The sequence below is a fragment of the Platalea leucorodia genome (genome assembly GCF_965183815.1).
Source record: "Platalea leucorodia genome assembly, chromosome: 2".
NCBI lineage: Eukaryota > Metazoa > Chordata > Aves > Pelecaniformes > Threskiornithidae > Platalea > Platalea leucorodia.
The window spans coordinates 95,823,555-95,844,752 of record NC_138824.1 but is presented as its reverse complement, the minus strand read 5'-3'; the positions used below and the strand labels follow the sequence as shown (position 1 = coordinate 95,844,752).

General features: G+C 43.7%; 1 protein-coding gene and 1 long non-coding RNA gene across 2 annotated transcripts in view; one reads left to right on the top strand and one right to left on the bottom strand.

Annotated features, from left to right (window-relative positions):
* The window catches only part of LOC309586640 (programmed cell death 1 ligand 1-like), a 39,814-nt gene that overhangs the window by 14,225 nt on the left and 4,391 nt on the right, over positions 1–21,198 (bottom strand). Inside the window, exons 2-3 of the mRNA XM_082303891.1 lie at positions 2,423–2,506; positions 1,956–2,008 (exon numbers count right to left, since the gene is read on the bottom strand). Of these exons, the coding sequence (XP_082160017.1) occupies positions 1,956–2,008; positions 2,423–2,430 (61 nt within the window). The 5' untranslated portion in view covers positions 2,431–2,506. The remainder of the gene's footprint in view (positions 1–1,955; positions 2,009–2,422; positions 2,507–21,198) is intronic.
* On the top strand, positions 17,810–19,545 carry LOC309604570. The gene is made up of 3 exons (XR_014230892.1): positions 17,810–17,937; positions 18,039–18,152; positions 19,018–19,545. It is a non-coding gene; the product is annotated as an uncharacterized lncRNA (long non-coding RNA).

Here is a 21,198-nt window from a genome sequence, read left to right as displayed (position 1 = left end):
GAACAGGTGACTGAAATCTAGCTGTAACGAGTTATTTAACAGAGCCTACAGCTGCATGAGGTCTTTTCTAGATGGGAATAACAGACTTCTGGGTATAAGTCAAATAAGCGCCCTTACAGAAGCCAGTCTTGAGAAGAAGAGTAAAGTCAGGCTGAAGACTGGTAATGCTGTGTTAAGCTTCTTGCTGCGGCTGTTGATGCACCAGGAGGTGTGGAAGCAGAGAGGTTCATGGCCAGGAGACTGAAGCAGCTGTGTGGGGATGGCGGCAGCCGCTGCTGGGGTGTGTGAAGTAGGGCGAGCGGTGCTCATCTGACCTACCTGGTAAGCTTTGCACGTGGAAGGTGCAGTTCTCTACCTTGGAAAAAATGCGTGTTGGTGGCACGCGGCTTTCACTTGCAGTTGTAAGACTCAAAAGTAATGTGAGATGAGTTTATTTTGTGGATTTTTTTTAATTGTGTGTTTTAAATATTGCCCAAATGTTTAAGACTATCAAGGTGAAGTTGAGTGTGCTAATTTAACCAACCTGTAAGATTCCTATAATGAGAAAACACTGCTGCTTCAGTATCCAAAGTGTGGTACAGGGAAGCTCATAAAGATGGGCTTTTTTGTTTCTGCCTCCTCCCTGCCCCCGTCCCGATGATCTAGGGTAATCATCTTTGTTTATTAATTATATATTGCTTGTACCCGAGGAATCTGGGATGCCAGTAGGTGATCCAGGATTTATGCCTTGTAGAAATAGGCCTGGAAGTGGAAAGCTCTTGAGTGTGTCTCTCAAGTTTACCCTGGTGATATTAGCGCAGTTCTGACAGTGGACGAAGTAGTTTAATAGTGGAAGTAATGGGTTAAGCAGAAAAATGTTCCAGTGTTAGAAACAAGGCAAGAGGGAGTTTCTTGTGTTTCTGAGTACTTATGAGCTCAAACTGAAATGTGTTACCCAGACAAGGTAGTGGTGTGTGATTCCTTACAGGCTCGTGTCTCGCCTACATGCAAAAGTATTTTGGGGAGGGTAGGGGGCTGTTTGCAATCCCAGTTGCTTGCTCAGAAACACTGAACTTGGATTTCCTCAATTTAGGGAGGGGAAAAAAGAGTCAAAGGGTAGTCAGTTAGATGGCTCTGCATGCTTGCAGGTGCACTCAGCTACTGAAAGAGCACATCTTGGGTGGCAACAGACTTTTCACGCTATTCTGTGGAGACACATGAAAGTTTTCCCTAAAAACATCAGCTGTGCTTCCAGAAGAGAGAGGGAGACTAGTTCCAGGTGAAGTGTAACCTCCTGAGCCACTGCAGCACCTGGTAAATGTGAGGCACTTCTGGGCAAATGGAGGAGGCTTGACCATGCAGAGAGGTCTTAATATTGTTGAATTTAAGCTTCGGATAAGGAAATCACAGGGAGTAGGCCCTCAAGCTTGTAGAAAGCTCCCTTACTGGCACATGCTAGTGTATCCCTTTCATAGGGAAGATGATATCTAATCTATATAATATCAGAAACCCAACTCTGCTGGAACTTGGTAGAGCACGTACAAAGATTTAGGGAGGGAGACTGTTGCTGGGCTCCAGTCCTTTTGCTTGCCTGGTTATGCCTGTAGCTAGCCCAGCAACTTAACAAGTTTAAATACAAGAACAGATGCAAGGCAGTTGAGGGTTGTAAAGGATGAGATTCCAAGTCATCCTTGACATTATGGAAATGGTAGGGTATTTTTAAGGATGTGGACAGGATAAACTTTACAGGTAAATATTTGTGGGCCTGAAACACCTTAACCTTGAAATCACTTTCAGATATAGAGGTTTATCTGAAGGTTGTTACCTGTACTTGCAAAGCTTGGGCTGTGATTGAAATATATTCAAGGCAAAGCATGTATTTATTTTGTTTTGCTCCAAGATTCTCAGTTTGCAGTTTGTGTATTCACATATAAATACTTCCACAAACTCCTAGATGTGTATTATAGTATATTTACCTCTGGGTAGAGATGCAAACAGTAAGCAGGCAACCATCCAGAGAGCAGTCTCCCTAATAAAGTGAGAGAGAGAAATGCCAAATGCTTTGTTAGAATGCTAGAGCAGAGATCAAAGACCTTTTTCTCTGGCATAATTTATGCCCTGTTTCACAACTCCCCCATCTGTGAAGAGAGTTTGGATATGAAGCTGGATGGGTTAGAAACCCCGTCTTGTTTGGCCATCTAGTTTTGGTGTAGATTGTATCTCGTGCCTGTAGATCTGAGGTTTCTCGATGGTTGCAATGGGATGGGGCTTCAGTCGCAAACACCAGACCCATACTTCCCGCTTGCGTTCTCAAGTGGACAAAGTTACTTGCACATACGTAGTCATAGTTTGCTCTTGAGATTATTTTCTATTGGTAATTAAATGAAAATCCCTCTACCCCCAAACTTCAGCTGCTTCACAGCACAAGAAAAGCATAGCTTACCATTTCATTTTTGTGCCTTCCCAGCCCTTAGGAATCCCTCCCTGTTGCGAGCTTTGCCAGGTGTTCCAGCTGCTATTTCTGTCTCTGCGAAAGCAAAAAAGTGAAAGGCTCTTAATTTTTGTTGCTATAAGCATTTCTTCAGAAGGAGATAAGTTATTTACTAGTACTTAATTTGCTGTGGTTCAGTCTGTTTTCTTTCACTCTGCATATATAGTACACACAGTGTATTATTATATACACTGTGTATATAATACAGAGAGTGGATACAACAGTGTGTATATACACTCTTACAATACACAAAGTGTATTTATTTTTATGTGTAGGATGGATGTGAGTCGCGAGCAGTGCACTGACTAGCCCTGAGCTTTCAACCCAGTGAAGGGATTCTTGTTCTATAGCCAGCTGAGATCAAAGAAGGTGGTGAAACCTAATGGGTATTGTATTTATCAAGAGATGTAGACACCATCCTTCAACTACCAAATACTACTCAAGCTGCATATCTACCAACAAAATAACAGACAAGGCTAATAGACCTATAAGGAAAATGCTGCTTAAAAGAGCTGCTTCTTTGAGGAGGCTGTTAAATCGGGTACTTTCTCCAAGAGGGAGAAGAAAAACCCAAAAAACCAGAACGGCGGGGGAAGAATGTGGGTTTTGGGCTTCCTCTCCCTGTCCTCATAGCATCTTGTAGCTTAAGGAGTACAAATATCTGAGTGGTTGTTCCTCCCTGATGTGCTCCAGAGATAATGCTGATGGTGGAAGTAGTGGTTTAGCCAAGGTCCTCTTCCCGCTGCGGCAGCTCTGCCTGGGGAAGGTGCTGGTGCTGTTCTCCTGCCTATTGCTCCTGGTGCAATGGTGCTTCCTAGGGTGAGCAAGACCCGAGAGCTGAATTTCTGTTTCTCCTTCTCTCCTCATGGCCAAACTCTGGTTATGTTTCATTTGCCAGCTCCTTCCTGATGCTCAGTGCAAGCCATCTGCCATCTTTGGCTTCTTTGATATTAAAACCAGTTGTGTCCTGCATGTTTTTGATGAACTTCTCCCGTGGTTGCCTCCTTCCCTGTTGTAATGGTTATTGTTTCAAGCAAGGGTATATCTTTATACAAAGTGAGCTTATTCCATATGTGTTTCTTTTCTGCCTGCCTTTTGTAAATGAAACTGAGGCACTGAAGGCTGTTCTTATCTGCCTGACTGCATGGTGCCCCCCAGAGTTTATCCTTCTTCTTGGCTTTGTACAGATGTTCCACTCCACGTAAGACTGTCCTGAAAAAATACCAGGAGCAAAGTTATCCTGTGCTCTGGCCTGGCACTGGGGCAAGAATGAGGTGGATCTGGAGGGACCAGGGCTCCACACCAACTTGCTGTTAGGCAGCAGCAAGGTGTCTTGCCAGGCTGAAGAAGGGCAGCCTAGCAGCTGGTGCTCCGCAGTGCTCTGTAGTGGTACTGGGGCCATGCCCACTCTCTCTGTAGGCAAAGGGGGACCTTCTGATACCTCCCTACACAGAAAGAACTAAAAATTTGGTAGATGTGGCCAGCTCCCAGGGCTGTGTAAAGGTGCAATAGCAGCAGACAGCAATGACCCAAAAGTCAGAGCTCCTAGAAGTGATGTCATTTTCTAACAGCTTTGATTCTGACTCAAGAACCACATGAATGTTATTGTTCCAGCCAGCTTGTTTGCGTCTCTGGCTTTCGCTGGCTTACTCCCACGGAGTCCCTGTGGGGTTTCTGGTTCTCACAAATGCCTGTATGAAAGTCTTTGACTCACTGGGGGGGAAGTGGGATCAGACCTGAAATACCAAACTGCATCTGAATTGCATGTGAATGTTGAGCTCTCTTGCCATCCACGTGCTTTGGTTACTTCCCTACTGAAGTTTAAGCTTGTGCATAAAGAAGGAGCAAGGCAGGTCTTGTTGCGGGAAGCAGTATCTAACTGCAGGAATGCTTCAGACTGGTCTAGCTGGGACACCTGACCCTTAATTTAGTTTAATCCAGTGATGTTTAGTTGAAATAACATTTTCTGGATTGAGCTGACTCTGCTTGGAACAAAAATGTTTACACTGAGCCTCCAGAAGAATTGTTCTTGGTACAGTAAAGGGGAGATTTGTTCCCGTCTGTGCAGTTCAGCTGGTGTAGGATGCTTCAGCCACCACATGGATCAGCATTTAAAGTAATTAGCTTCTATTTGATAGTTCACATCTTTTTTCTTTTTTTTTCCTTCCCCTTAAGTGCTGGCTTAAATGAAATGGAAGTTTAGGAAACAAACAAATTTTTTTCTTTGTAATTTTTTTCAAATTTAAAAGTTGGCCCATTTACTGTTCAGTTTAATCTGACAAAGGAATTATTTAGAACTTATTTTTCAGAGGTTAAAACAATTAACTGAGTAAGGCTTTGCAATGAAGAATCACTTCCTGAAGAATTAAAATACTAATTAATAACTTCTTAACACACTAGCCTACCTGAAATAACTAAGGCATGTGATGTAGTTAAAGTGTATGGTTAAATTGCAAAACTCTGAGCTTATTGGCAACATCTTTGTCATCCAACTTTTGTGTCAAGTGTGTGAGGCCATTTACTGAGCACATTATCTCAGCCTGCAATAAAACTAAATAATTAAGTAGGCAAGTATCCAAATGTTCCCAGTGCCTGTAGAATAGCGGGACTTTGTGTCCCAAAAAAAACCTGATTCAAGTTGTCCCTTTCCAATGCAGGAGGGGTGGGGGTGAGAAAGGGTCTAAATGCTACTGTTGAAGGCTTTGTGCTCTTGGAGCACTAAAACTCTCCCTTTAAAATAACTTAAGAAAATGGTATTTTCCATAAATGCTCTGTTAACCCTGGAAATAGTGTTGCTGCGGTACATTAAGGACATTCCTCTGTGAACAGGCCTGCTGGTCAGGACAGCTGGGGTGGCAGGAGGGGAAAATGCCTTGGGTAGAGATACTGTGCATGAGCCAGGGGCCCATGGTGCATGCAGATGGTTTTTTGTTGGTTTTGTTTTGGTTTTTTTTATTGCCATAAGCCTTGCTCTGAATTCTGCAGGCAGCTGTTTGATAATCAGGGATGAGTGGTGTGGTTGATATGCCTGAGGGACGGGATGCCATCCAGAGGGACCTGGACAAGCTTGAGAAGTGGGCCCATGTGAATCTCATGAGGTTCAACAAGGCCAAGTGCAAGGTCCTGCACCTGGGTCAGGGCAATCCCCAGTATCAATACAGGCTGGGGGATGAGGGGATTGAGAGCAACCCTGTGGAGAAGGACTTGTGGGTACTGGTGGATGAAAAGCTGGACATGAGCTGGGAATGTGTGCTCACAGCCCAGAAGGCCAACTGTATCCTGGGCTGCATCAAAAGAAGCGTGGCCAGCAGGTCGAGGGAGGTGATTCTGCCCCTCTGCTCTGCTGTGGTGAGACCCCACCTGCAGTGCTGCATCCAGCTCTGGGGTCCTCAGCACAGGCAAGACATAGGCCTGTTGGAGTGGGTCCAGAGGAGGGCCACAAAAATGATCAGAGGGATGGAGCACCTCTCCTGTGAAGAAAGGCTGAGAGAGTTGAGGGCGTTCAACCTGGAGAAGAGAAGGCTGCGGGGAGACCTTGTAGCAGCCTTCCAGTACTTAAAGGGGGCTTATAAGAAAGATGGGGACAGACTTCTTAGCAGGGCCTGTTGTGATAGGACAAGGGGTAATGGTTTTAAACTAAAGGAGGGTAGATTCGGGCTGGATATAAGGAAGAAATTTTTCACGATGAGGGTGGTGAAACACTGGACCAGGTTGCCCAGAGAGGTGGTAGATGCCCCATCCTTGGAAATATTCAAGGTCAGGCTGGATGGGGCTCTGAGCAACCTGATCGAGTTGTAGATGTCCCTGCCCATGGCAGGGGGGTTGGACTAGATGACCTTTAAAGGTTCCTTCCAACCAAAACTGTTCTATGATTCTGTGGTGCAGCTGGAGTATGACCCACCTGTGATCACACAGTGGGCAGCAGTTCAGGTGGCTGAGCAGCCAGGTTATGGTACCAGAAAAACCAGCTGGTTTCAGTGATCAGTCCAGCAATGGCTTGTAGCCACAGTGCACCTGCATACTTTCACTGCAAATGAATGATCAGTTTGGGATCTAGATCAGAAAGGACCTGGGAACTGAAAATCTAGAGAAGGATTGTGAGAGGCTGTTATGGGATGATGGGCTGAAGTAGGGTGCTGGCCAGGGCAGGGAGGGAGATGCTGAGCTAGAACCCTTTTGACATGGAGGAGGTACCTCTGTGTGGTGACCACGAAGTGTGATGCTGATTTAAAAGTGGTTGTGAACTAAGTGTACATGACAATTTGGCTGTTATTTTGAAGGGATTGTTTGCTTGCCAGCTCTTCCGCTTCATTTGCCAACCTCCAGTACTGGCTGAGTAACAGGTAATGTAGCTGGGCGCTGAATGAATGGTGATACAAGTTGGAACAGGCACCAGCTGGGGAAGGCACCAGTAATTCTGCAAGGATTAGCCAAAATCACCTACCAGATGAATGAAGGCCACTGCCAAGAAGGAAACTGCTCATTATGCACCTGGCAAAGCTTTGTAGCTTAGTCACTGATAGTTTCAAGTGTTGTTTTTTTCCCTCTCCTCCCTTGTATGCATTTGGCTTTTGAGAACAGATTCATGCTAGCTGACTGTTGTTACTGATGCTCGTAGGAGGACAGGGGGACATTTCTCCCTGACTTTGAAATCCTGAGAGCACCCTGAGCAGAGAAACGTCACCTTACTATTCCTTATTCACATCAAGGCAATTTTCTGTCATTTCTTTAAATGCTCTCACCTCATGTAACCATGCAGTCCTTCTACCTTTAGGTAAAAGCTAATAGCTAGTAGAAAGCTAGCAAGCGGAAATTATGGTCTGGCTTCTTAGAGAAAGTTCTTATGATGCAACAGTCTGTACCGAAACTGGGTGATTACTTCTGATCTTATCTGAAAGCAACCTGTAAACAAAACGAGGCATCATTATAGAGACTTGTCCTATAATTAGTTCAAGGAAAGATATTTAAGAGATCTCAGTGAGGCACATGCTGGCACACATCCAAAAATGATAGTGGCTTTCTCTTTTAGTGTTTTAGATTTTGAAATAAATTACCCTCATTTGAAAGCAATTTTCTGGGGATCTGTGAGCAGTGTCAGGTAGCGTTTCTGTAGTGAACTGCTGTGCACTTCACCCTCTCAGCTCATGGCAGTGCCCTTTGCCTCCTGGGGGACTGTCTGGAGCTTCAGGCTGCAAAATGTGCTGTGGTGGCAGCTGAGTCTTGGATTGGGATCCTTATCTTCAGATGCACTGTAGCAAAATTCATGCACTTTGAGGGCGGCTGGTGTGGTTTTCATGTTTGTTTTAGCAAAGTTTATAGCCGTTTAAAACTCTCCAAACTTGTCCTTATCTGCCGTGCACTGGAGTGTTGTGTACTCTGTCCACGCTCCCTCTCTTGCCTCCCTGTGCTCCAGTCGCACGACCTGTGCTGTGGAGGTGGTGCGTGGAGTGCTGGCTTTGGGCTCGTTTATGTTTCCCCAGGCTGCTGGGATTTCCCATTGCCTGTTTAAGGCTTATCGTGGGCCACAGTCAGGCTCTGAGGACTGAAAGATTGCTGTCGAATGCATATCTAATCTGAAAAGTTATTCCTTCTCATAAAGAATGAATGAGTGATGATGCATGACTTGCTCACTGTGGAAAGCTGTACCCCATACAGAGTACTACAGCAGGAACTTACACACCTTCCCCTGGCTTTGAATAAATAGTTTTCGTAAGGAGGAATTTATCCACATGTATAGAAATAAAACGTGTGGGGGAAAACAGAAATTACAGGTTATATCTGATCAGTTTCCAGGATTCAAACACACAAACATCTTCCCCAAGGTCTGGAGGAAAACAGCAAAACTCTGGATGTGTCTGGCCCAAAAGGGAGTGTGAACGAGCTAGCACACTTGATAAATGAATGCTCAAGAAACTAGACTTTATTCTTGATTTCAGAATAACTTTTCTAAATAGCTCTCAGGCTAAACTGAAGTTGTTTGTGGCTTTGCAAAATGGGAAGGGTTTGAGTGGCTCAGGGGACTGATGCTAAACGTGGCACGTTTCATTTCAAGTTTCAGAAGGAAGGAAGCATGCTCTTGGTATGCAAGTGAGCAGAATTCAACACTGATCAAATGATGCTACGGTCTTGTGGGTATTTAGTGATTTCATGTTGTGTTTGGCCTGATTGCATTCTCAGGCAGTCAAGAGCCATGCCATCAGTATTTCCGGCTGTCATTTCTGGGGAATTTCATATCCGTCATCCACTTGATTCCCTTGGGTGAAGGTCAATGCAGGGACTAGAAGGATGTCTGTATACAGATCCTGGAGGGATGTTGTGTCACTGCTGCCTGTGGGGTCTGTGGTAGGCAGTTTTGCGTGGCAACTGTCTGTAATTTTCAGTAGTGGGCTCTCATCCTGTCTCTTAAAGCATGCTTTATCCTCTGTGTAACATAACTTTTGTGCTAGATTTAGCAGTTAGGTTTTCAAGAGAACGCTGCTGCTGTGTAGAATGGCAGGGCAGTGCCTTTCATTTGCTTGCTTTCTGTTGGAAAGACTCTTGACTTAGGGAGCAATTTCTGCCCTCTAAATCCCTAGCAAGTGTTCCCAGCCCCACCTATCCCTGTCCTGCATATCATAAGTCCCCCTGGGTTTCTGAGTGCTGCGGATTTGATGCTGTCTGGGTGGAAGCTCAGGAAGCACAGCCTAAGCAGCATATGGTGCATACCACCCTTTGCTGGGTGAGACTTACTCCCTGTGACTAGTGGTGTGCAGTGGTCTCATGCCCTTTTAAGAACCTTCTGAAGAGAAACCAAGAAGTCATTGTTCCTTTTTGTAATGTCTTTCTGACAGCTCCCCCAAAAGTTCCTCTTTTTCTCAATTCCTTTTTGCTCTTCTGAGAGTTTCCACTGCTCTTTATCTGCCAGATCCAACAAAATGTTTTTGTCTTGATGATGGGTGATCAGTGGATGATCTGAAGCTAACTATGAAAATGAGACCTGGTTTTGAAGAGAGATGATCCAGTTTGGGTTACTAGTACCATAGTACCGCTTTGGAGTAGAGAGCTCAGCTTCTGTGAAAGTGGCTCTCATGGGTGCCTACTTATTGCCATAACTTCTAAAAAGCTTAGAAAAGCTTAGTTAGCCCTCTTACTGCCTGTGAGTGTGTGTGAGGTTCTTGCTGGCCATAAGCTGAGGAGAAACTTTTGTAGGCTATATTAGAGTAGGAGAGAAGATGAGTGAAATAACTTTATCTCGCTACCCTTCTTCTGGCCCTCTCAAGTACCTAAACATTCTTTTTTTTTTCTTTAGCTAGTATGTCAAGTGATATGAATCCCTGTATACAGCTCCTCATAAACCAGATACAGGCAAGAAGAACCAAAACAGATGAAATACGTGGGAAGTTCTTGCATATTATTGATGTGGTTGACAGGTATTTCTCCTTGCTCTTCTATGTCTGTCTTGTGGCCTTCCCCTACCACTGTAGTTATGATTTGCTTTGAAGGGTTTTGTGCCGTCTGGATTAGAGATGCCCTATGTGAAATAATTCTTTCTCATTGAAGGACTGAATCATGTAATGCTGTTGTTAATCTGTTACTTGTAGAAACATCCCCATGCTGAAATGTCTCCGCCTAGATTAAATTTCTGCAAAGAGTTTTCAGTCCCATCATTCAATGGGCTAAGCTCCTCAACTTGCATCTACATTGGAAATTTCATGACTATTTGAACTCCTACTTTGTTACTAAGCCCCTGCAGAGGAACAAGGACTCCTTGGTACACGCACAGCTACGCATGTACAGAGCTGGTTCAGGCTTCTTGGAAAAGCAGGCTAAAGAGGATATTGCTGCTAGAAATCATGGAAAGGACAGAGCAGGGCTAGTGGCTGGTAAAGAGACGAGTGACATGGGGTGCTGCCTCCTGCTACAGAGGGATGGGCATCGCAGGAGCAGCAGCTGCCTTGCGCTTCCCAGCTCCAGCTAGCCACCAGCCCTCTGCTTCAGCGGGGCTCTCGGTGATTTAAGCGAGAGCATGTTTTGCCTGCGTCTCAAGCTGGGCCTGCTGTCCTGCAAATGCTGAAGCAGGTGTGTGGTCTGCCCTCAGCTCTCTGCCTAGCACCTAGGTTATCTCAGCAGTCTTTGACCTCTTCCACTGCTTACAGCTGATAAGTCTCTAAAAGCTCATGAATGAGATTCCTTTTATCTTTGTTCTCCCTCCCATTTGTACAAGTGTCTTGACAGAGTGCAGCTGAAGGGCCATAAAACTTAAGGAGGATATAACTCAACAATAACTGAGTTACTGAACACAAAGTAAGAACAGTGTTGAGCTATTTGTATTGTAAATCTCCAATGCAAAAAATTATCCTTTTTTTTAAACTAACAGTGTGTCAGCGTTCAGTGTAATAATTTCATAAATGTTTGTGGTGATGGCTTTAGCTATGTCTTGCTCAATACATTATCCATTTTACAAGTGTGTTTTTTCTCTTCAGTCAGCAGTTGTCTTTCACACCAAGCCAGGATTATAAAACCCCCTTGGTAAATGTCATCAGTCCAAAGAAGGACAGGGGAAAACTTCCCTCCCTTTGAACTTTCAAATTCATGTAGTGGATAAAGCCTGGTCACAAGGGAGAGGAAGAAAGGGAAATTCTGGGGGACTTTCTTAGGAAGCAGAAGGGAAACTATTTCAGGTTCAAGAGACTGCTTTGAGCTGATGGGATAGTAAATAAAATATCTTTATTACTTTTGTTCAACGCCTTGTCTAGGAGGAAGTATAACACACTAATGCCAGAGAATTTCCATTCTCCAAAATTACTTTCCAGTTCAAAACCGTGAGAGCAGGGAAAATCCCGACCTGCAGATGCTTGTTTTTGCTGGCAACTGTTGCCAGTGACAGGCTCAAGGACTACCAGTTGCTTTTCTGGATCATGAGTCCTTTCTCCTTTTTGCTATTTCTAGTTTGCATATTGTAGAAACCACCTTTTTTCAAGACAAGATGATGTTGTTAGTGATATATATATATATATATATATATATATGCAATTCCACTAAGATACAATAGTCAGTTTATCATTCATCTATCAGACCAGGTACTAGACAATAAATCTCCTCCCTGACTTGTAACCCCAAGATCAGTTGGATCCATATTTCCTGGCAGGTGAGAAAAGGAAGAAAGTTGGATGAAGGATGAAGTTCAGAAAATATTTATTATTGTCCTCTAGGAAGGTGTTAAGTACTCATCAACAAAGTGGTGAGCTTCACAGGTAAATTAGGTTAATTAATAGCCTATGCTGTTGCAGTTGCTGCATTGGTAACACTGGGAATGGTGGATCTGAAAATGGAAGCTCAGGATGCCAGGGTGAGAGGGGAAAAAGAAACTGAGGTTAACCAAGGTTGGTGTAACTTATCTTGGCTTTTCCCCAGAGAATGTTAACTTGTGACTGAACTGACTGAGCCCCGTGCCGGGCACCTTGCTGAGGGTTTGTACGCTTTAGAAGACAAACTCCATGCCAATGGTTCCTCTGAACGAGAGGAACCACCTGAATAACATCCTGGGTTTTTCTACTAAGCTACAAAATGCAGTTTGTTGAACATGCTTGTAAGTAACTGTTCATCATAAAGTCTTTATAGTCCTGGAACAAATCCTGGGGCCAATCAATGGTATTAACTCACTGATGTAAGAGCTACTGAACTGAAAGGAGCTAGTATCTGCCTGAGCTGCTCTCTCTAGGAGCATTGCTCTGTTAAAGCAAAAGTGAAAGTGTCTGGGTTTTATTTGTGATTTGTTTTATTTTAATTGTTGCAAACACACCTGCAGCTGCAGTTTGTGAGAACTTTTTGAGGAGGGAGGAACTGTTCATAAACAACCTTCCCTGAGTAATTCACAGCATGTACCCAGTACCACCTGTGTCCTAACAAAGCATCTCTGATATTCCTGCATGTTCTGGTGGCACCTTTTCTTATGCAAGGAAAAACAGATAGGAGCAGTGAATGTAAATAAGAAAAGGAAGAGCTATTCCCTTCTCCAGAAGCCTGTCTTGGCCTTCTCTGTAGTTACCCACTGAAAAGCACAAAGTACTCATGGAATACTTGGTACTAGTAAAAAGATTAAGTCCTAGTGGTTGAAGGACTCTTGAACCAGTGACAAAAATAAGGCTGACAGTTGCCAAATATTGTTGGCTTAAACCTGCCCCCCTCCTCCCAATGGAATTGCCTTCCCAGCCCCTGCGTTTTGAAAATATTTACAAAGCTGAAACCTACACAGTCTTTTAAACCTAGCTGCTCTAGTATCAGGCAGAAAGTTTCTAGTTGCATTGCTGTGTTACAAGCGTGAGAACGTCAATGTTCAATTAACTTCTGTCCATCAGAGACAGATGTCAATAGGATCCTAAACAGGGCTCCTAAAAGCAGATGTAAGCACTTCATGCTGGTTATGCTAAGCTGTAGATAATTGTTCCAAGCAGAGAACAGTCATATACAGAGTTAATGGGATGTACATACAGTGTACAACAGAGTTGTGTTGCAAGTGCTAGGTTAATGGTTGGACTTGGTGATCTTAGAGGTCTTTTCAACCTAAATGATTCTGAGATGCCCAGGTGTTGGAAGACTGTAGACTATTGGCTCGATAGCTGGGGTAGCCTTGTGTGATCCAGTGGGGCGCTTCTTATTTGGGCAAGAGCTGCAGAGTGTGACTCTCATGTTTGTCCTTAAACACAAGGAAAGAAATAACTAGGACAGAGACTAGGAAGTCTAACTGATGTTACTACGACAGCAATACAGGTGATATTACAAGTGATGCCTGAAGACCAGAGAGTTACCAGCAGTCAAGTTGGAAGTGCTTTGCGTTGGATGTTGTATTCCCTAGTAGAATGGCTGTGTCAAGAGAAGACAAACTGTTGTTCCATAACTGCTGGAAGAAAACTGCACAAAAGTGCATGGAGCAGGCAAATGAATTCTGGCATGGATTCTCTGATGTCTCCTGCTGTTGATGCTTTTACTCTTTAACACACATTCTCTGGACTCTTACAAGAGCTGACTTTACAGGGCTGTCTTGGTTTTGTGTTTTTCTCTTGCCTTGAGAACAGAATGACCTCTGGGTTGGTGGTGGTTTTTTTTCTTATTTTTGAAAGACTTGTCAAGGGGCTATGAGGGATGTTGGGAGGAGAGGGAGGAATTAGACAGGTGCTTTGCTTGATCACATAAGCCTTACTTTTCTCAGGAAACCAGGCTGTGAACTGCTTATTACATCTTTGTACAATTGGCTGATACTGATTTTTGTGAGAGAACGGAAAAGATAAGCCAGTCTTTGAACTTAAAGATGACAACCAAATATGCAAATTGATTACAGTTCCCAAGAACTATGTAGGGGATATAAGTCCTAAAAGTTGCTGGTTTTCAAGTGGTGTTTAGTTTGTTTTTCTAAGGTGATAGAGTTCAGTGATAATGGAGCTCTGGTAGTGAATTGTCTAATTTCCTCAAAGGGAGCTTACTTCAGTTGTAGCCATGTACCCCTTCACCAGCTACTATGTTTAATACCAGAGAGCACAACACTTGTCATTTGAAAGTAGGACATAGCTGAAAGTAAGCTAGAGAATTAATATCTGAAAGCAACCAGATGGTGTCAAGCTTATGAATGCTACCTAGATGTCTTGTGTTGTAATAGCATCTGATGGTCACTTGGCAGTGGACAATAGAGTCATCTTGAGGGTTGTGGTGGGGGTCGCTTTGGATACAGCCCTGGGCCCAAACAAAATACCAAAGCAACGAGTCACTGGATCAGCTTTGTATAATTCTGCTATAAAGGCAACTTGCTGGCTAGGTAGGCAGACAGGCTACACCCACACTAGGAGAGCAGTGCAACGCGTAGCTGCTGTCATCTCTTTTCTGGAATCAAGAGTCTGCCAAACTTAACCTTTCTTAGAGTCAGAGATGCTGAACAGAACTTTTACATGTTTATGCTGTTTTAAGTGTGTTGGTAAGTAATGACTTGAAAAGAAAGAGGAGTAGCTTGTGCAAAACCACAAGCTTTCATGCTGTGAAAGATCAGCCTGACCTCTCTGCGGTTGTACACTTTCAATATAGGAAACCCCCTGTGAAAGCTTAGGTGAACGTAGTTTTATAGTATATTTTCAACTAGTCCCAAACTGGAAGTTGAGGGTATGAAATGCACACCCCAAATAAGGCTTGTAAATTTGGCAGTGTGTTACACTGACCTACAGTTTGGTCTCTGGGCCTCACCTTTCACCATTGAGGAGGTAAGCTTTGTGAATGGATTAGATTATCAGTCTCAGGAATGATAGGTACAGTCAAACATCTTTGCACTCAATGAACTGATCTAAAGCAAAATCATCTGAAATTTTGTAGGGATTTAGTCCTGTGTGATGGGGCTCTGCACTGAGCCCCTGGTTCTCCAAATAGCTGCCTCCTTCAGGCACAGGAGGCAGCTGCCTAGGGCACTGGTCTGCAAGGAGCAGCTAGAGGCTGAGGAAGCAGCGGCCACCAAGGTGGAAGGATCGGCAACTGCTGTTTGGGCAGAGGGTGGTAGAAGATGGAGACAGCTTCTCTGCAATCTTACTTTACCTCTTCCTGTCCCTTCCTCCTCCCCTTTGCTCTGTAGTGGCAGGGGTGACTGAGCCCTTTCCTTTCCAAAACAGCAACATGTAGCTTCACTAGTGCTCTTGAGAAGTCTTGGCAGTGCTTTAGCTGAAGTGCTCCTTGTGACATCTCCCTGCTCCCACCACACACACTTATCTCCCTTGAATGCCTGCTCTTTCCCTTCCATTGAGTAACACCCTGTGAAATACCTTCTGATGGCATCTCGCATCAGGGTTTTTTCCCCTAGGATGATCCAGGCCCAGTAGCTGCTTCTGCAAGGGCTGAACAGACTGCAGCTCCACTGGTTGTGATTTAGTAGCTCTGGGTAGCCAGAGAGGCTGGTTTGGTCTCTGCAGTGCCATAACAAAGATACAAGCTCTTCTGCACAGTAGCAGGTGCCAGTGGCACATCTGTTTTGGCACCCTTTGAGCTCTTGGCTGGAGTTGTGCACAAGTGATGAGGCTTTGCATCACCTAGATAATAACTGTTCTTTGGAAATCCAGGAATATGTGGGTTGGAGCATTGTGATTAGGTCTGTACCACTGATTTTGGAAATGCTATTAAGTATGAGTGTTGTACAGCAGCAAACTGCTAGTAGGGCACATGATGTGCCTTGGAGTATAAAGGGCACAAAGATGCGCCATATTGTTCCAGCAATATAAAAAAAATTAAGATGTGCATGAGTAGGAATCTCTGATAACATCACCTCACAAATCTGCATCCTTGGATATCTTCTCCAAGAATGTCAGAGAACCAATATACTTTGGGAGGCCACCCATAACTGAGCAGATGGTTATGACTATGTAGCTGCAGGGCCAGCCTTCTCAAATGTTTCTCTGTCCACGTAATCTAGAGCCATGATATAAACGTTGGGCATCCTAGTTGTGATAATTCTTAAACTGTTTACTCTCAAGCTCTTCTGATAGTCTCTGCTTTAGTGATCTCTTAAGGTGCGTATTTACCCAAATCAGAGACAAGATCTTAGCTTTCTGTCATATTGTATACATTCTGAGAACTGTAAACACCAGTGAATAGCCCTGCTTTCTGTAAGTGTGAGCAAGACTGAAGGGATTGTGAGTGTTTCTGTATATGTGAGAGATCATTGTTTGTCTTTGGGTTTCTCTAACTAAAAACTCCCGTTACACCTTTTTAAAAAAAGACTACTTTCCGTTATTCGGTTCTTGTAGAAGATCATTTAAAATCATAGGCCAAATAGTTTAAAGTAGTATTTATCAATGTGCAGAGTATCGAGGCAGGACCGTGTCTAGCTAAGGCACCTTGTAGCGTGTTGCGGATATTTTGTTAGGATTGAAGGGTTGTCCAGTCTTGCATGTCTCAAAGTACTTATGAGTGTTTTTCTGATACAGTCAAACCCTCCTAAAACACAATGTTATTCAATGCACAGCTGTTACTGCTAGAGGAACGATAGATTTTCTGCTTTGCCATCAGATTCTAGGGAAGTAGACACTTCTAGGGAGATGTCTAACAAAGCTGTAGCCAAGAGGATTTTTGTCACTGTAATATGCTGCTTGCTTTTAGTTTTGACAGACGTAGCAACTGAGCAAGTCTTCCTACTACTGCTGGGAAGAGATGCCCTCCCTGGGCCACCCCTGTTTCCCATAGCTGGGCTGCCCGAATCCACATCCTCTCTTGCCACTAACATTCATGAAAATCCATCTTTTGGAGGTGACCAAAGCCTGAGTTCTGAGTGTTTGTGGTAATGTATGATAAGACTTGGGGCCTCAGAAATGACTAAGCTTGGAGTCAAAACTATACAGAAACTTTGGTTTGGAAAGATAGGATTCCTTCTCCCATTTGTATTTGCTTACTAGTAAAAAAAAGCTGATGCATTCAATGAGAACTTAAGTTGATTGGTCTTTGATGATGGGAATGTGGAGATTACCTACTGCTTACCCAAACTGCATCTTGTAATTTCAACTGAGGAAGTGAGCAGAAGTGTGTTTAATGGGACTGTGTAACCAACTGCATGCTTAACTTTCACAGGAAAAGGGATGTGATGTCCTCGGACAGGAAAGTACAAAGTGCTAATTGATTAGATATGGTATTGAACTTAGTTTACTGGCAGCTGCCAAACATCTTGAGGACACATTATAATGCAGGCAAACAAAATATTTTGTTTGGATCTTTTTAGAACACTATTAAATGGCATTAAATACTATGGTTGCTCTTTTTGTAGACACAAGTGTCTGTTGTTCCATTACACACACTCACAAAAAAGCTTTTTTCTTTTTTTCTCCCCTTGCTGACATGTTTGTGGAAAGTTAACTAGCAATTATTAGGTGTGATCGGTACTGTGCTTTAACTGATAAGCTTCTACTTTGTTTAGCAGTTATAGGTTGAACACAAGGGAGAAATAATTTGTAGAAAGCACTCAAGCTATGTAAACTTTAAATGGCCTAGTTTTGAAGCACTTCCTCTGAGCACTCATGGAAATCTTCTCTAGATGTTAACATGATGATCTCATGCCTGCAGTTTAAAGCCCTTGCATCCTGTCCTACTACCAAATGGGATTTGAAGAGCCTCATTAGTTATGTGTCTTACAATGCCTCAGCTTTTGAGGACATCAAAGCTGACCTTGGCACTTATATGACTGTTTATTTAGAGGACCGAACTAAGAGTGCTACATGTTAGCCTTTCATAATCCTTCATTCAAGCTGTAAACAATCATTTGGCAGACGAAGTTGAGGTGGCAGCTGGAGAAGGACAGTGAACTCCTTAGAGCAGCTCTGAAGTGGAACACAGAGGTTTCAGGAACTGAAGCAACCCTATTTCTAAGCAGCTGTTCAGGGGAGGCAAAATGTCTGAGGATTAGCTTTGCAGCCTTGCAGCCCCCCGGGCTCTGGAGCCACCTGAGATGAAATACTTGTCCTGGCCTAAACAGGGTAAGTCATAGGGTGTCTCTGATCTGCAGCTTGCTGGTAGTGACCTGATGGTGGTCTTAGCCATGACTTGTGTTACCACAGCTGTGCCCTATTTCTTACAGCTGCTCCACCCCAAAATCTCCTGTACTGTGGGCTGCAAATGCAAGGAGGATTGGAGCTGAAGTAGTGCCTTTACACCCCCTGGAGATGACCCTTGACACATGGACTATTTTCAGGTAGAAATTTGTTTATGCCTCTCAACACAAAAGAAAAGTAAGGGAAAATGGGAACCAAGACAATAAAACTGAATTTTAATCAAGGCTGTCCTAACTTAGATCCTTCTCTCTTCTGAGGTGTGGAACAGATCTGTTGTTGGGGTAAGGTAGGGACACACTGCCAGCCATGTCAAGCCAGCAGAGTTGCACTGACTTAGATCAGCTTGAGCATGTTACTTTGCATCTGAATCAAGATGTTCAACTTCAGCTGTGAAAGCAGTATTCAGAAGACACCTGGAAATTAATATAGTGGCTTTATAACATGACCACCATGAAACTTGCAGCTGTAGTGAGGTACTCAAAGGGTGAAATTAATTGTGTGGAGGATAATCTTTGAGGACAAAAGTTTTCCATGAGGACATGCGAAGATCCCCCAGCCAGACCTGCCATACAACCATTGGCTTGAGAATAGTAAGGCTTCATCCAGATCGTAGTGCAGCCACATCCTGGTGCCATAAAAGGTGTTTGTGCTCAGCAAGGCGCTGCTGCTCTCCTTGGCCTTATGGACCATAACTGTGGGCCCAAGACCTAAACAGGAGTTAAGTTTCCCCAGAGTATACTTACTGGGTGGATGACAATGCTCTAGTACAAATGAACACACTCTTTTCTGCTTCATTCCTCTGTAAGGAGTGAAGAAATGGGGGAGGAGGTAGTAAAATAAGTGTTATAGTATTGGGACTTAAATGAGTTTTAGTCACAGATGAAATGCTGACCCCAACTCTCTAGCTTGGCACAGCTATTTCCTAGCCTGTCTTGCAGAGGAGACCTGTCCAGGGAAACCTTTTAGCCTCAAAGTTTTTAAAATTTTTTTCTCCCTCTCTCCCAGCAGACGACTTGGAAAATACAACAGATGCAGCATCACACGGGTACTCGAGGGACCTCTCATTCCCATCCTCTCAACTGCATGTTGTTGCAATTTCTCTTGTCAGGAAAGATTCCTTCCTCATCTCAAAAAAAAAAAAAAAATCAAATCACTCTGTAAAAGAATGTAAATTTTGCTGTAGGAGACAGTAGAACCTCTAATAGCTTCTACTCTACAGACCCTAGGACAAAGATGCCTCAAATTCCTACAGGGTCACGCTCTGCTTTCAAAAAAATCTCTTGGGAATATAACTCCAACGCAGTTGCTGCAGGATGTGCAGATGTCTGAGCCAGCTTTTAAGACACCGCGGTGCATTTTGCTAACAGATGGGGTGTGTGGCAGTGCAGGAGTTGGAGCAGGCAGCAGTTAAAGTGTGCTTAGCCTGTGCCAAATGCTGCGCTGCCCCAGGCAGCTGGCTGCAGCACTGCTAACTAACTGTAATTCTGCTAGCTGTAGGGAAAACTTAGCTTGCAGCCTGAGTAGTCAGAAGCATTGCTATGGGTGATTGAGTGAGGGGTGCATGGGAGTGAATTAACTATGGAATTGCCATTGCTGGATATGTGGTAGAGCTGGAAAAGTGGTGACACTCCCTGTTGCCATCTCCTCTCACCTCTTAGGTTTCACAAATGCTCTGGGCATCTTTTTTTTTTTTTTTTCCCTCCTTCCTTTGGAAATCCTATGTGCGTATTTCTGGTGGGTGGAGGGGAGGAATGTGGGTATTATGCCAATTCCTTCATTATAGCTATTTAAGAGGTATGTCCTTCTTTGGATAGTAAGTGCATTCGAGTAAGAGGAAAGTGTCACCTTTCAGGAAGTAAGAGTTCATGGTAACTGCCAGAGACAGTAACGGCAAGATAAGTGAGTTTTGGGTGCAGTTCAGTGTTGTTTGCATTGTTCATTTGCTGTAATGGGGAAGAAAAAGACAGTGCCAGCTCCTCCAAAGCTGGGTAGCTGGAACATGCTGAGTCTGCAGATGTACACAATAGTGAGTTTGCATGCATGCATGCAAGGATGCAGAACGCAAAATGCAGCAACTCCCTATAGACCCCGTAAATCTATTCTTTAAAAAGAACAACCAAGTTTAAGATGGGCTGCCTCAGCAAGGGAAATGTAGGGAGTTCTGGATGCTCTTCCCTTTCCTGATGTAAAAATAAAATAATCCTCTTTTCAGAAATGATGGTAAGAATCTGCTTGGCTCTAGCTTGGATAGCTCTCTGGCCATGGTGACATCTGACCTTGCTCTGGCAAGGCCACTGAGAAAGGAGCTGAAAGCAAGTTTGCTTTTACAAAAAACTTCTGGTTCAGAACTTAAGCACATGGCAATGTAGAACATGGGGAAACTCAGATGTTAGGAAATGACATCTGGGAAGCCAGAGGTTAAGAGATTATACTTCAAATTCACTTAGTTGAGAAATACATTTGGACTCTACAACTAACTAAAACTTTATTCATAAACTGACGGGGGGGGGGAAATCAAGCAAATAGCAGTCTCCATCTCATTGCACCTAGTCTTTCCAGCAGTTTTGCAAGGAAATTGTAAGTGAAATAAAATAATACAGAAAACTGCACAATAATATATGCACAAGGAGGTGTGAGAGGGAAATGCCTGCATGCAAAACGAAGTTGTAGAAATAATTTTAAAAATTAAAAATCTAGTGTTCTCCAGATAAATAATTTACCTGTTTTCTCCATCCTCCCCACTCCTCATTAAAGTTACTCTTCAGCTAACCAAGCAAAAGCTAAATTACACCAGTCCACCAGCACTCTTCATTTATAGAACAAGAGTGAAACTTCAGTAAACTGCAGTAACTGAAACTAAAATACTTGAATCCTTGCAAATGACACTAAGTCTTGTGGTTTCATCCACTGCAGGTGCTCTCTTTCAGGATGCTACTGAGTGCTCTTACTGTTCTGCTTCGGTAATGCCTGCTGTGCTCAGTAGGTGGGCTGGGTGCCTGGGTGTGTTGAATAATTCTGCTTTCCAGGGGTATATTGCTATACGGATGCTGTAGTCATAGGTTTTGGCGTTAGCTCTTGATGCCTTTGTAGATCTGTACAAATGGCATTTTACTCCTCTTGAAGTCTTGCTTGCGCATTGTTCTGTCCGCTAACAGAGCGAGTCTCTTGCTGAAAGGGTGTAGTTGA